Source organism: Lygodium microphyllum, chromosome 12 (assembly GCF_053477565.2).
Source record: "Lygodium microphyllum isolate KBCC chromosome 12, Lygodium_microphyllum_v1.1.10, whole genome shotgun sequence".
Classification (NCBI taxonomy): domain Eukaryota; kingdom Viridiplantae; phylum Streptophyta; class Polypodiopsida; order Schizaeales; family Lygodiaceae; genus Lygodium; species Lygodium microphyllum.
In genome coordinates this window covers 25860232-25874839 of record NC_141146.1, presented here as the reverse complement: position 1 = coordinate 25874839, position 14608 = coordinate 25860232, and the positions used below count along the sequence as shown (strand labels likewise).

At 41.6% G+C, this 14608-nt stretch overlaps 1 protein-coding gene across 3 annotated transcripts in view; it reads right to left on the bottom strand.

Moving 5' to 3' along the window:
* Positions 1–7113, bottom strand: part of LOC148027557 (protection of telomeres protein 1a-like) — a 187800-nt gene extending 180687 nt beyond the window's left edge. For all 3 annotated transcript variants that reach the window (XM_087689290.1, XM_087689291.1, XM_087689292.1), the window contains exon 1: positions 6872–7113. In XM_087689290.1, the coding sequence (XP_087545416.1) occupies positions 6872–6995 (124 nt within the window). In that variant the 5' untranslated portion in view covers positions 6996–7113. The remainder of the gene's footprint in view (positions 1–6871) is intronic.
* Positions 7114–14608: the final 7495 nt, after the last annotated feature.

The window sequence follows — 14608 nt, the reverse complement described above, 5'->3', positions numbered from 1 at the left end:
GAAGATGATGAAGACACCCACGAACCATGAACCGCAATGTCCTTCTGAAGGGGTGTGAGGGTAGTGAAGAGGTGACGGACTGAATGAATCAGCAATGAGAAATGAATAAGAGTGGCCTATAAATAGGCACATTCAGTCTAGGATGGCGCCCCTTTTTGGGGCTGCAAACCCTAAACGCAAACCCTAAATGCAAAATGCAAAATGCAAAAATGCAAAAACGCAAAAACACAAACTGGGATGAAGGGTGAAGGATTTCTCAACACCTCCTTCAGTTCGTTGTCCAGATATGGCCGTTTGGTGGTCATACAACCTATACTGCTCAAACATGTCATGATCAATCCTGCGAGTACAAGACATTTGAAGTCCATCATGTGAGCTCTCTCCCCAATAGACGGTTCATCAAATAATCTACTATAGCTGCTGCTACAAGCAAAAAACCAATCGCCTATGTAAACCCTAAAGTAGGTAGCCATAGCCACTTTCACCAAAGCTCATAAATCACTCTATTTTCTCACTTTTCTCAATTCAACCAACCCACTGCCACTCTGATCTACTGTACCATTGAAGTTTCAGCAAGATTTACACATCAAATCAGCAAGGAGGGGAGGATTCAACATCCATCATCAAAGAATAGTCCCTTTTAACACTAGTTCCACTTGTGTCTCTTGACACGCTTGGGTTCAAGTTTTGTACTAATCTAATTCCAAAGATTTGTTGCTGCTCTTGCCATTCAATATGGGCAAAGATTCACCATCATGCTGCTTCAAAGGAACGGGCTTCCACACATGGCAGACAAGAATAAAACTAATCCCCATGAAGAAAGGTCTATGGTCAATAACTAGTGGACAAGAGAAGAGACCTAGAGATGTTGCTCTTGCAGTAGTATGGCAAAAGAATGATGACAAAGCCCAAGCAATCATCAAGCTTGAGCTTAATGACAATTATATCCACCATGTGGACACATGTGATACATCTCATGCCACTTGGGAACAGTTGGACACATTGTTTGGTACCCAATCTAAATCTTCAAAATATGGATTGTTGATCAAGTGTTTTAGGTTGGATATGAAGGCTAACACATCCCTTGAAACTCACCTTAATCATATGGAAAGTCTGCTAGCTCAACTTGTAAGGATTAACTTAAAAATGAAAGAAGGCATATGCATTGGAGTCTTGCTCAAGAGTTTTTCTCTAGAATTTGGTAATGTCTCCACCACACTAATTAATATGTCAAATCCAAAGCTAGTAGGCATCAAAGCATCACTCCTTCAGGAAGAGAAAAGGCTCAAAGGTAAAGAAGAAGCAAGCACTTCAAAAAAAAAACAAGTGATATATGTTAACAACAAGTACAAAGAAAAGAAAGACATTGTTTGTGACTTTTGCAAAAGAACTAGACACATTGAAAATTTTTCTCATGCCAGGAAAAGATCACAGAAGGCCTACCTTGCAACTATCAAAGAAGAAGAAGAAGAAGAAGGAGAAGGACAAGTCTCATCAGTCCTATTCCCGCTATTCAAACCGACTTTTTTAGAGCATTGTATGTACTTGCCTTAATGTTCTTATCATAAGCCTTATACTCCTCATATAACCTATGCACCACAACCTCTACACACTTAGTGAGGCCCTTAACAATCCTTGGATGTTTTGCCATGTTTGTGATATGTCCACACTTAGCAAGGTTCTACTTATAACAACCTTTGTATACTCAGTGCTTTCACAGTTGTGATTGAGGAGCAGTATTGAGAAATATGCAATCACACCTATACGTGCCTCTTTGTATGAAACAGCTAGGGAAGGAACATGTAGCTCAATCTAGGAAGAGTTGTCTCCCATAGACACAGTGAGAAAAAGTGATGCCATCCTACATTAAAAAATGTACTTGACAATCATTTGAATATAAATACTATTGTACTTTGTACTTTCAATCTTGTCCATGTCTACTCAAGATTGTGTTTATGAGTCCAAGCTAATCTATCTTGGAACCTAATTCACTTGAGTAATAGTCAGTGTGTCTAGTCCATATCAACATGCTTCTGGTCTTTGACTTCCAACCTCCATAGCTAACCTTACTCAAGGTCCATGTTTATCAACATACTCAAGCATAATGCAAGTACAACTGAATGAGAATGAGTGTGGAATGAGTATCTTTTATAGGCTTACAGTAGGTGGTATTGATAGGTGAAAAAATGTGAAAAGAAACCATGGTATTCACCAACTGTGCCTTTAATAAACCATGCATACATAACCTAGTCTAAGGCTTTATTTGCAGTGTGATCCTTTCCCTTCCTATTCATTACAAAGAGGCTATAGAGTAGGTGTGATTACACATTTCTCAACACCCCTCCTCAATCACAACCAAGACAAGCACCGAGTATACAGAGGTTGTCATGAGTAGAACCTTGCTAAGTGTAAACATGGAAAAACCAACCATATAAAGCTAGAGGCTATCACAAGGCCTCACTAAGCGTGTAGAGGCTGTAGTGCAAAGGTTACATGAGGAGTACAAGAGCTTATGATAAGAACATTAAGCAAGTACACATCAAGAACCTAAAAAAATCTATCAAAAAATAAGCTGCAAAAAAGGAACTGATGGATCTTCTCCTTTTGCTCTTGAGTGTCTTCTTCTTCTTCTTCACCATCGTTGTCTTCATCTTCTTTGACTATTGCAAGGTATGCTCTTTGAGATCTTTTCCTAGCATGACAAAACTTCTCAATATGCCCAGTTCTTTTACAAAAATCACAAATTATGTCCTTCCCTTTGTCTCTGACATAGAGGAGTTGTTGGTCTCCTCTTGGGGTGCTTATTTCTCCTTTGCTCTTGATCCTCTTTTCCTCTTCAAGGAGAGAGGCTTTGATGTCCACTAGCTTCAGATTTGGCATATTGATTAATGTGGTAGACACATTATCATACTCAGGTGGAAGACTTTTGAGGAGTGCTCCAATGCAAATGTCTTCATCCATCTTCAAGTTGATTTCTACAAGTGTGTCAACAAGCTTTCCATATAATTCAAATGAGTTGCAAGTGAAATACTACTCTTTATATCAAGCCTAAAGAATTCAGTGAATAATCCATATTTGGAAGATCTGGATTGTGCTCCAAACAAGGTATCTAGTCGTTCCCAAGTTGCTTAAGAAGTTTCACAAGTATCTACATGATGAATGTAGTTATTATCAAGCTTGTCTGCCATGTGTGGAACCCAACACCTTTGAATTGGAATGAGGGTGAATCTTTGCCCATTTTGATGGCAAGAGTAGTAGCAAATAATTGAGAGTAGACCAACAAGAGAGTTGAAGTTGAATATGTCAAAAGACACAAGAAGCACTAGTGCCAAAAAGCACCATGTGAGTATCAAGAGATACTAGCAAGTTGAACCTTTAATGTTGAATCTTCTTCTTGCTAATTTGAAGTGGCAGATCTACTAGAAATTGAGTGTGGCAACAAATCAGAGAGTCAATGGCATGATTGAGCCCAATGGAAGTGAGAGAGAGAAGAGATATTTGAGCTTGAGCTCAAAGGCTATGGTTGCTCTCTTTAGGGTTCTAACAGGTGACTCGCTTTTTTCTTTGTGCGGCCTGACATAGCATTTATTTGTCAAGTTCTCTAGTGGGGAAGGAGCTCATACACCAAGCTTTGAAAGCCCTATGGTTTTTGTCAACATTGTTACGTGTACGAACTACACAAGTTATACGATAGGAATGCAGGTGAAAACAAACATCGGGCTACAAGATTTGCAATGTTGGAGCAAAGAGATGACCATGTCATATTGTGATGTGCTAGGGAGAAGCATCAAGAGAGCAGGAGAAGGTTTGTCCTATTCACTTCATCAAGAAGTACTACCTGGAAAGAGATATACATCCTCCAAGGCAAGTAGGTAGCTATGGAGATAGGTGAGGAAATCATGGAGAGGAGGAGGGAACCAAAAATTCAAATTAAAATGACCTATTTGACCTAACTAACAGCCCTAGTGACTCATTAGCATTGAGACCCGCTCTAATACCATGTAAAAATATTGAGACTGCATGCTAGGGTGGATCACTAATGAGCAAGTAGACAATCATAATGAGGCATAAGTAATGACAAAAGAGAACAACTAATATTACTCAAGCATAATGCAAGTACAACTCAATGAGAATGATAGATAGAATGAGTGGGATGAGTGCCTTCTATAGGCTTACAATAGGTGGTATTGGTAGGTGGAAAAAGGTGAAAAGGGACCATGGTATTCACCAACTATGGTTTTAATAAACCATGCATACATGACCTAGTCTAAAACTTTATTTGCAATGTGATCCTTTGCCTTGCTGTTCATTACAAAGAGACTATAGAGTAGGTGTGATTACACATTTTTCAACGTCTTTGTTGTATAGACTATGATTAAACTTTATCATTGTATCATTGTATTGTATCAGATCACCCATGATCTAAGAGAGGGTATTAGCACTCCAAACAACTCATGTGTAAGTCTAAATTATGCCGGGCATGGCTAGGCATTTTAGGGTTTTAACTTTTTATTAGGGCATTTATGATGCTTATTTGGAGCATTTTATGTTGGCCAACCTGCTCCTATTTTAGCATTGTTTTCTCCTATTTATACCGACCTCCCTCCACATTCACTCATGTCATCACCACAGGTTTTGTTGGAGAGAGGGAGCCGGTACCAATGCCTATGAGTCAGTGGCTCACTCTTGTATGCATCATTCTCGTCTTTGGTATATAGATTCCATTTCCCAAGCATTCTTTTGAGTTATCTTCTTTGGAGTGTTCTTCTATGTTTTTCTCTTCTATCCTTGTGTTCAACAGTTTATTACAGCACTTATTTATGCTTCTATTCTGCATCCACTTCTGATACAAGTCTCCTTTTATATAGCACACTTGGATTATAGGATGGATCTTCTATCTCACACCTCTTAGGGCACTCTTTTAAGGCCTAAGAGAGGATGTTCAAAAACCCATTCATTAATTTTATTTCTTTTCCATGATTCTTTCTAGTTTCACACTTACTTCCCCAAAAAGGGATAGCCGAGACCCAAGACTACCCAATGCCTATAAATAGGCACACACTCTCTTTATCATTCACTGTCTCACACATTCTTTTAGACTCTTGCATACTCTCTCCATCACATCACTCTTTTCTCCCATCATTCTCCACTCTATTCCTCAACCTCTCCATTGCTATCTACACCCCTACTCAAAGGACCTCTCAATTTTGGATGATCCTGTGTAGAAATCCGCTACTTGGCGCCATGTTCCATCCATGTCAGGCTGTGTTTACAATATAGATGCTGGCACCCAACTGTTCTTCATCTTCAAGCTGACCGGTAATACTAGAATTGCTACGGGCAACACTATTCCTAGCTAGCAACATTTGCATTTTGCAATGCAACACCTTCCCGACATCTCACCCTCGACATATTACTAGTGTGGTTATATTATTTTGTGAGAGTCAAGCTCACTACACTTATACACATTGTATTATTATCTACGATTGTATGTCACACCTGCAAGTGTTGTGTGGGTTGTACACCTGAATATGTAATTGAAATAGTATAGGCTAGGTCTAATTAGGTTAAGATACAAGCATGCATTAAGCAATGGCTAGCCTAGAGCAGCCCACCCTACTGTTCTCTACCCTTCAAAGTGCAATGGTTGCTAGTTATCTTCTTCCTCCACTCCGACAGCCCCTAAGGACTACGTTCCACTCCCTCTTACCTCAATACCCTAATACCCAAAGGACAGCGTTTTGCTCCCTTCACTCTGCAAATTCCTTTTAAGTACTGCAGCCTGATCAGCCAAGACAATGCAGCCATCTGAGAGCTTTGCTCCATCGTATCAACATGATTTATTCAACATGGTTCAATGTTCATCATTCTTCACTATTCTTCTGAGTTTTCTTCTCTCACTGTTTGCCACACACTATGTTTTTCCCCACAAACCCTATTGTCTCTTTGATCTGGTATGAGTGCATACCATCCCATCACTTTTCTTGAAAATATCATGGTGTATACCGAAAGTGGGAAGACCACCGACAAGAAGGTTCCAATATCAAGGTCTATATCTAGACAAACACAAAGTGTGAACTGTACAATGTGAGGCCACACCTGACTAAAATGACCAACTGACCATAAATTACCTAAATTTGTCAAAGATCCATAATATCTCCCACTTACTCTTAGTGATAGGCTCACGTGTAAGAGATGACATAAGCAGCTACTACTAACATGAGACAGTTACTTTTGCTAGCATAAGCACAACACTTCAGAGTGGAGATGGTACAGAATACTAGAGAGGAAACGGATTGGTCATGTAATTACTAATGGGAGGTAAAACTGCAGGTAAAGGCAAAGTAAAAAATAAGAAGATTCCAGAACTGTAGTCTACTAGGCTTTATGACGCATTTTCAATGTACATGTAAAAAGTCAGTTTGTGTTTGAGACCACTGATATATTTTCAGCGTAGCTTCCTGTATAATTGTATAACGGACAACCAATGTGTCCTCTCAAAAGGCCTTCTACATAAAGAAGCCCATTTGTAGAATTTGGGAAAAAAATTGCACGCTTGACAAAAGGCAATGTGATCAACCACTCTATTATCGATAACAGTAGAATAATAAAATGAGATTGACAAAACGTAATGTGATCAACCACTGTACTAGCGATAACAATAGAAGACTAAAATGAAAGAATGTACACAATCGGAGCTTTGACATGAAGGGAAAATGCAACCTCATGGACTCCGTTGAAGGTTCTCTACTTGCTTGTGAATTTGCTTGTCCACGATCACACAATGCATGTGGATTGTCTCTTATTTAATACGGCAAATGGTTTGCTTCTGTGCATAAAAGGGATGAGAAGATGATGAATGAAGACAGACCTGATCCACGCGTCCTCTTCGGTTGATTGTATTCCTTGACGACTCCATAGAAGTTTACTCTCTGGTTAACGCACACAGCTGCGTCCCGCAACCTTAAATACTCGTACTGCTCAATCTTCACCATTTCTACCTCCTCCTCCTCAGGTCCTTCTCATCAAATGGTTCTTTGTTGCATCACAATGCACATTGCCGGCATCAGTTCAAATTTCAAAGTTCACACGGACCCAAGTCTCATTAGTCCACGATCGATTAGGGACCCCCCTTTAAATACAAGGTATAAGTAAAAAACACAAAGGAATATTTTATACATATTTCACATTAACGGAAGAGCCGAAAATTCATAGCCATGCTATTTTTAGCTGAGATCTTATATCAAATCTACACTAGGAGCTCCTTGCCTACATTCTCTCGGCACCAAGGCATTTTTCCCATCAACATTCTCCCAATGCTTCGCACCAAGGTTTGAAGGCATGTTTGAAATGGTAATGGCTCATGTTCTCATGTGCGGTCAAGAATCAGGCCATCATGCCATTGCCCAATTATGACATCGTACCTTGTAAGACGAGGCCCTTCTCATTCGTGTGGTAGATGCTACATGGTACTTGCCACAAGATGATGGCCCACTACATCCTTGACCTTATCACTACCCTCAACACCCTCTGTCACATCCTCTTTTGGGACTACAACTACCCCCCTCTAGCACCCCACTTCCACTACATCCCCTTCATGCCCTCGTGCTCCCTGTTGAAGTACGTTTACTACCATACTGGCGAGCTTAAACCTTTGGTCAATTAGGAATGCATTAGCCCTTGGGCATAAAAATTTCTACCCCAATTTGTTGGCTAAGCACCTCCTAGTCATTTAGAGTGACAACAAGGTGTACTTGTGTGCACTTCACTATAGGTGTTAAGATTGTAAAAATGTATTCAAGGCCTTCTATTTAGTCTAAATGCTTTTTGGTATTTCCTTTTGGTTCTTTATGTGCCAACCGTCTAGAAGGAGCTTGTGTCACTTCAATGTAGGTGTTAAGATTACAAAAATGTATTCAAGGCCTCCTATTCAGTCTAAATGCCTTTTGGTTCTTTACGCGTCAACCTTCTAGAAGGAGTTTGTATCACTTCGTTGTATGTGTTAAGATTACAAAAATGTATTCAAGGCCTTCTATTTAGTCTAAATGCCTTTTGGCATTTCCTTTTGGTTCTTTATGCGTCAACCTTCTAGAAGGAGCTTGTATCACTCTCTTGTAATTACCCATGTAATATCCCCATATACAATTATTATTTGCACGTTTAGAAAAAAGCAACCCTATCCGATTATTACCTATATTATCATGTTAACAAATTGCCACAATAATATTTAATACGTATTAAATAACATATATGTGTTATATTAATAATATTTTTTAACAGGTACACAATATGTCTTAAAACATTAACAATTACATAACATGTTATGATCTTATAATATTAATAAGTTAATAATTATCATTGTAACATTTACATATTATATCAATATCACTCATTATTTTATTGATTTTAATAACTTATGCATACAATATTGATGCCTAATAATTAAATAATGTATTAACAATAGTAATGAATTAAAATATCATTACATCACCTTACTCCATCAACAAGTATATGACATGATTATCTAATAATCTTAATAATCGCACCTACCTCTCTCTCTCTCTCTCTCTCTCTCTCTCTCTCTCTCTCTCTCTCTCTCTCTCTCTCTCTCTCTCTCTCTCTCTCTCTCTCTCTCTCTCTCTCTCTCTCTCTCTCTCTCTCTCTCTCTCTCCACAACACAACTGGCCAGGACCCTTCACACATCAGCCACCGCATACTTCCCCCACACATGCCCCCACTCCACCCCTCCTAGCAAGAACGCTCCGCAAAATAGCTAGTACGATGAGGAATGCAAGGAAACCCGCCTCCGCCTCCAACAAGGGGAAGTCAAAGGGACATACACACACCTTCAAGCTCCCATGATCTTCCGCCGCCTAGTGTGAAGGAAGAAGCGAGCATACCTATCCAAGCTAGAGCACGAGTTTTATCAGCTATTCCTAGGGCAGGACAGCAAGGAGGCGTGGAAGGCATTCCAAGCACCCCAAGTAGAGACACCCATTACCTCCCCATAAGCGTGGTATAGCTACCCCACCTCACTATACCACGTGCCAGGACAACCCCCCTATCTTGGCCGCTAGAGGACAGGCCAACTGTCTCCGCCTTCTTCAGGACCAAAACGGTCCATGATGCCATTGACAGACTCCAAAATGGTCAAGCCCAAGACCATGTGGAACTAGTAGCAGAACACCTCTCATTCGCTAGAGATACAATCACCCCCCTCTTAGCCCACCTATTCAACAAGGCACTACGTGAAGGCTTCCCACCAATTGGTCAGCTAATACAATAGTACCAAGCCTAAAGGCTGGAGACCCCATGGTCCCCACAAACTACCGGACGGTCATGGTCGGCCATGTGCTAGCTAAGCTCTACGGATCCATCTTGGAGCATGAGCTAAGAAAATGGGCAGAGGCACACCAACACCGGGCACGGGGGCAAGCCCGCTTTAGGAGAGGCTACTCTACACTTGACCACATCCTCACACTTCAAGCCATCATTGAAGAGAACAAGGCACAGGGAAAGCGAGTGTACTACTGCTTTGTGGACTTCTGCAAGGCCTTCGATACAATTCCCCAAGCCAGACTCATGCAAAGACTGCAAGCGCTTGAAGTCCCGGCAGAGATGAGATGGGGAATCCTGGCTCTATACGAGTCGACGGGTCCGAGCATCGGGAGGGCTGTCAGAGGAGATTATTAGCACTATTTGGATAAAGCAGGGATGCCCCCTCTCCCCCACCATGTTCGGGCTCTATATTGATGAGATATTAGATTATGTGGACATACTTGAAGGGGAGGGGTCATGCTTAGGGGGGACACTGATACCCATGCTACTATATGCAGATGATATAGTTCTCCTCTTTAGCTCGTCAGAGGGACTGCAGTGCCACCTAAACGCATTACCAACCTTCTGCCATGACAAAGACCTCACAGTGAACCTAGGGAAAACCAAGATATTCAACACATCCACCCAATGGATCTGCCGGTCAGTGCCCCACTTCAAATATGGAGAGGATATAGTCAAGGTGGTCCAAAAGTATGTTTACCTAGGGATCACATTCTCAGGGCCAAGATTCACCCTGAGGAAGGTCGCGACGGACAAACTGACATGCAGCAACGCTGCCTTGGGATCCACGGAAAGTCAATGTGCACATCTACAATTTCAGGAACCTCGGACAAAGCTACGGCTCTTTGATATCTTGGTCACACCAACACTTCAGTATGGGGTCCTGATATGGGGGTCTAGCCTCTACCATACACCGCGAACCACACAAGAACAGCCATTGCCCGAAGGGAGGAGAGATACGAACGATGGGAGCAAATGGAATGCTCGCTGCTGGTGATTATGATCTCCCTGCTGATCAGGAGTAAACCATCAGTACCACATGAGATCGTGAGGGCTGATTTGGGAGCACCACCTATAGTGGCAGAGGCCCTATCCCAGACGGTGACTTTCCTGCATAAGCTTTGGAGCCTACCGCGACACAAATGCTCCTACCTTACACTAGAATCATCCAAACAACTCGCATCGCAAGGGAAATTGCATGCCGATACACCCGTACTCAGGCCTCCTGGATGCAACTGCATGGGCTACACATTGACCACCTCCCGCCCCTACAATATAGTCTGGACTGCCCCCACCTAAAGATTATCCGGGAGGAGCTGAACCGCATCATCAGGGTAGATATTATTCAGCTACACATAGCCATGACATAGGTGTTACTGACCGAGGATCTGGGGAAGAAGATGGCCTTCACCCGAGATCACCTCCTACCCCTCACACCTGATGGCTTCATTATACGCCCAAGATACATGGATGTACACCTACCCCATGGGGTCCAAAGTGCCATCGAGCAACTTCATACGTCATCACACCAGCTACGGATCGAGACAGGCAGATATGGAGTGAACTCTCTCCCCCTAGAGGACAGGATTTGCCAACTCTGTCAATTGGAGCTAGAGACAGAAGAACATTACATATGTAGATGCCCATTGTACTACAAGGATCAAAGGCCGCTTCCACTCTCTCTTCAAGGAGGGATTTGGGCCACTCTCCCAAACGCTAGACTTCCTTGACCAGAAATGCCTCGGGCTCTTCCTCCTAGAGCTACGCCGACATAGAGACCACCTTCTATGGGTTCAGGACCAAACAACTGGGAACACACAGCAATGCACCCTCCAAGAGTTCTATAGACCCTCGGCCACCCTCTCTACAATGAGGATTGCAGCCAACCGACCAGTGGCCCCACCCCGAGGAGTCATCTTGGATAGAGCTACAAAGAGAGGCAAAGCTCGCCACCCACACCCAGTAGGCCCACACCCCCGCAGGAGACATCACCTACAGATACAGTGGATACTACAGCACCACCGAGGAGCCATACCCCGTCGCTTCAACCTCTCCATGCTAGACAGGCCCATGCGGGACATCTTAAGATGTTCACGCTCCATCAGCAGTTCCTCACTGCACTTGAAGTGCATCTAGATTGTATCGATTCTATATACCATTCACCTAGTTCACCATAACACTAGATAGTAGATTTATTGGGACTTGGAAAACTTCCCAGACATTTTGTATGTAACCTTTTGGCCTCATAGGCCAACTTGGCCTTTTGTAAATGTTAATATAACTATCTCTCTCTCTCTCTCTCTCTCTCTCTCTCTCTCTCTCTCTCTCTCTCTCTCTCTCTCTCTCTCTCTCTCTCTCTCTCTCTCTCTCTCTTTGCATGTCCATCCATGTTGCCCACATCTCTTGCCAATGTGTGCTCGCCTTCTACCATTTACCACCCATCACCAACTAAGCCTTGCACCACCACCCATGCTGCATACTATGCTTGCACCTTATGTGTGTTTCTCACACTTCTCTTGTGGCAATCATTGAGCCCACGATAGAGTAGGCCTTTCCCATGATTGCCTCATTACAAGCCCTAATCACCTTTGGTGGAGCATATCAAGTCCCATCAACATGCAACAACAATCCTTGCTACAAGACCAACTACTAGTATTGCAAGGGGAGAGTGGGCAAGAGAGAGAGAGAGAGAGAGAGAGAGAGAGAGGGGCCATTGGTGCTACATAAAAGAAATAAAATTCCATCAATGCACATGCATTTTGGAGTTGGCACACCCCTCCTATTCTGCAACACGCAATGCACGAGTGACTTTGAGGTCGATGTGTCCTTGGTCCTAGCAATCAAAGCAAGATGTTGGGCAACACGTGCCATTGGACACACTCCTATTATTTCAAGAGTTTCAACACATGATATCCTTAGACTATCTTTCACCTAGCTGCTCACACACTCCTATTATTTCAAGAGCTTCAACACATGATATCCTTGGACTATCTTTCACCTAGCTGCTCACATGTGGATCAAAACCTGTTTGTAGTGAGCATTGCATAGCATACCACCAACCATGACGGACGCACATGCAAACTCCACGACTCAAGTGAGTCCTTCTTCATCCCTCAACCCTCTACAAACTCCACATGCGAATCAAGCCCCATTGATGCTCGACACCAATCATTCACAACTAGTTGTGCTAGTGTTGCAAATGGAGTGATTGACACAAGGGGGAGAGAGAGAGAGAGAGAGAGAGAGAGAGAGAGAGAGAGAGAGAGAGAGAGAGAGAGAGAGAGAGAGAGAGAGAGAGAGAGAGAGAGAGAGAGAGAGAGATAGAGATAGAGAGAGAGAGAGAGAGAGAGAGAGAGAGAGAGAGAGAGAGAGAGAGCAAGAGCGACCTAGAGGGGCTAGAGCTGCAAAGGCTGGAGTCTCTAGAGAGAGTCTCATTTGTCTCATTTGCCAACATTCCTCAAGTAAGCATGGGTGAAGTAACACCAAATAGCAACATGTATATTTCTACTCATGGAGGTAATAATAAAAGGTAGAGGGTTTACTTGCTCATAGTAAGAAATGGACCGAGAGGGAGGTTTTACCCATAGGCATAGAGAGAGTGAGAGAAAGAACAAAGATCAAGAGAAGAAGAAGAAGAAGAAAGAGAGAGAGGGAGCTACTTTTTCTCATGTATTTATCAAAAGTTAACGTATATCTCAAGACCAAAAAAAAAAAAGAGAGCTTCTTCAAGTTTGGAAAAACTTTTGGTGCTTCGAGAAAAGAGGTTTGGTGAACCTTTAAATAATATATAGAATACATTTTACATTTATAATATCTTTTACTTTAATATTTCCCAAGGCTATCCTCAAACCTCACATTGTTGTTGACATGGCGATGGCAAAAGTACAATTTTTTGCCAAGAACCACTAGCTCAAGTGGTATAAAATGGCATAATAAACCCAAGGTCATGGTTCCATTGTCAAGAGCAGCTTTGCAGCACCTTGTATGATGCATTATATAAGAAGTTAATTATGGCTCCACTTGGTTGGTCACCAAGATGGATGTTGTAATGAGACCACTTGTAAAAAATGCATGGTCAAGGTTTTGGGTGCCTCTTAACCACAAGTATCGATGTAAGCCCCAATATTCAATTAATGCAAAGTCATTTTGCATCTAAAGTACAATTTTCTTGGGAACCTAAAAGATGAAATGTTAGATTTCTTGGAAGCCTTTGGAAAGAAAGGAATATGTTATCCCTTATTGGATGATTTTCCAAGCCTACTATGAAACCTCTCATTGCTACAATAGAGAGAGTACAATTTTCTTGGGAACCTTAAAAATGAAATTTTAAATTTCTTGTGATCCTTTCAAAAGAAAGGAAAATTCCATACGACTTGCTTTTCTCTCTCCCACTTGCATGTGGCATGCATTAAGGAAGCTTTTAAAAAGAAAGGAAAATTCCATATTGCTTTCTATCTTCCACTTGTAGGTGGCATGCATTAATACTGTGTGGTTGTCTACCTCTTTCCTTGATGCGATTGTTTTTTGTTTATCCAATGGCAAGATTTTATTTCTATGTTAACGAAATCTTTTCCTTTATTCTTGAATGCCCAAGTGATCACGGTGTTGATGACATTGATGAGTCCATGCTCCTCATGATGTGGAATATTTTTGTAACACTTTTTAATGTCCACTAAGAAAGCACCAAACATATTGTCAGGAAGGTTGATAAAAGTGTCTTGACTAGAGTTAATGATCCAAAAGGACTAAATATTTATTCTAGCAAAGTAGGGCCGCTTTTTTTATTAAGCTCAACACAAAGGCACATCATTGCTTCTTTGCAAGAAGAGATCACATGGGTAAGTATATGTGTGTACTGAATGTATACACAGTTAACATAATTTGTGAGCCACTTGAAGTTATTCTTGTGACCTTTAAAACACTCATGGAAAATGGTAATCTAAACTTGCTATGATTATGGGGTGGATGTAAATTCTTAAATTCATTTAGGATGGTAGAGTGGATGGAAAATTCATCCAAATGACATTCTCGAGAGTCATTTCCATTGAAGCATTTCAAGGCTCTTGAATAAATGAATTGTTTGCAAAAAAAGGAAGGATTGTTGGGGCCTTGTCTAGGCCAACAACATAGAAGTCATTGATTGAGTGGGTTACACTATGACTTATGAATAATGTCCATGTCCAAATTCCCGGTAGAGTGTAAGGCATGAAGTTTTTGAGTGACATAGGTTTTGAATTGGTTTAGATACATAGATCTATCTGGTCTAAGT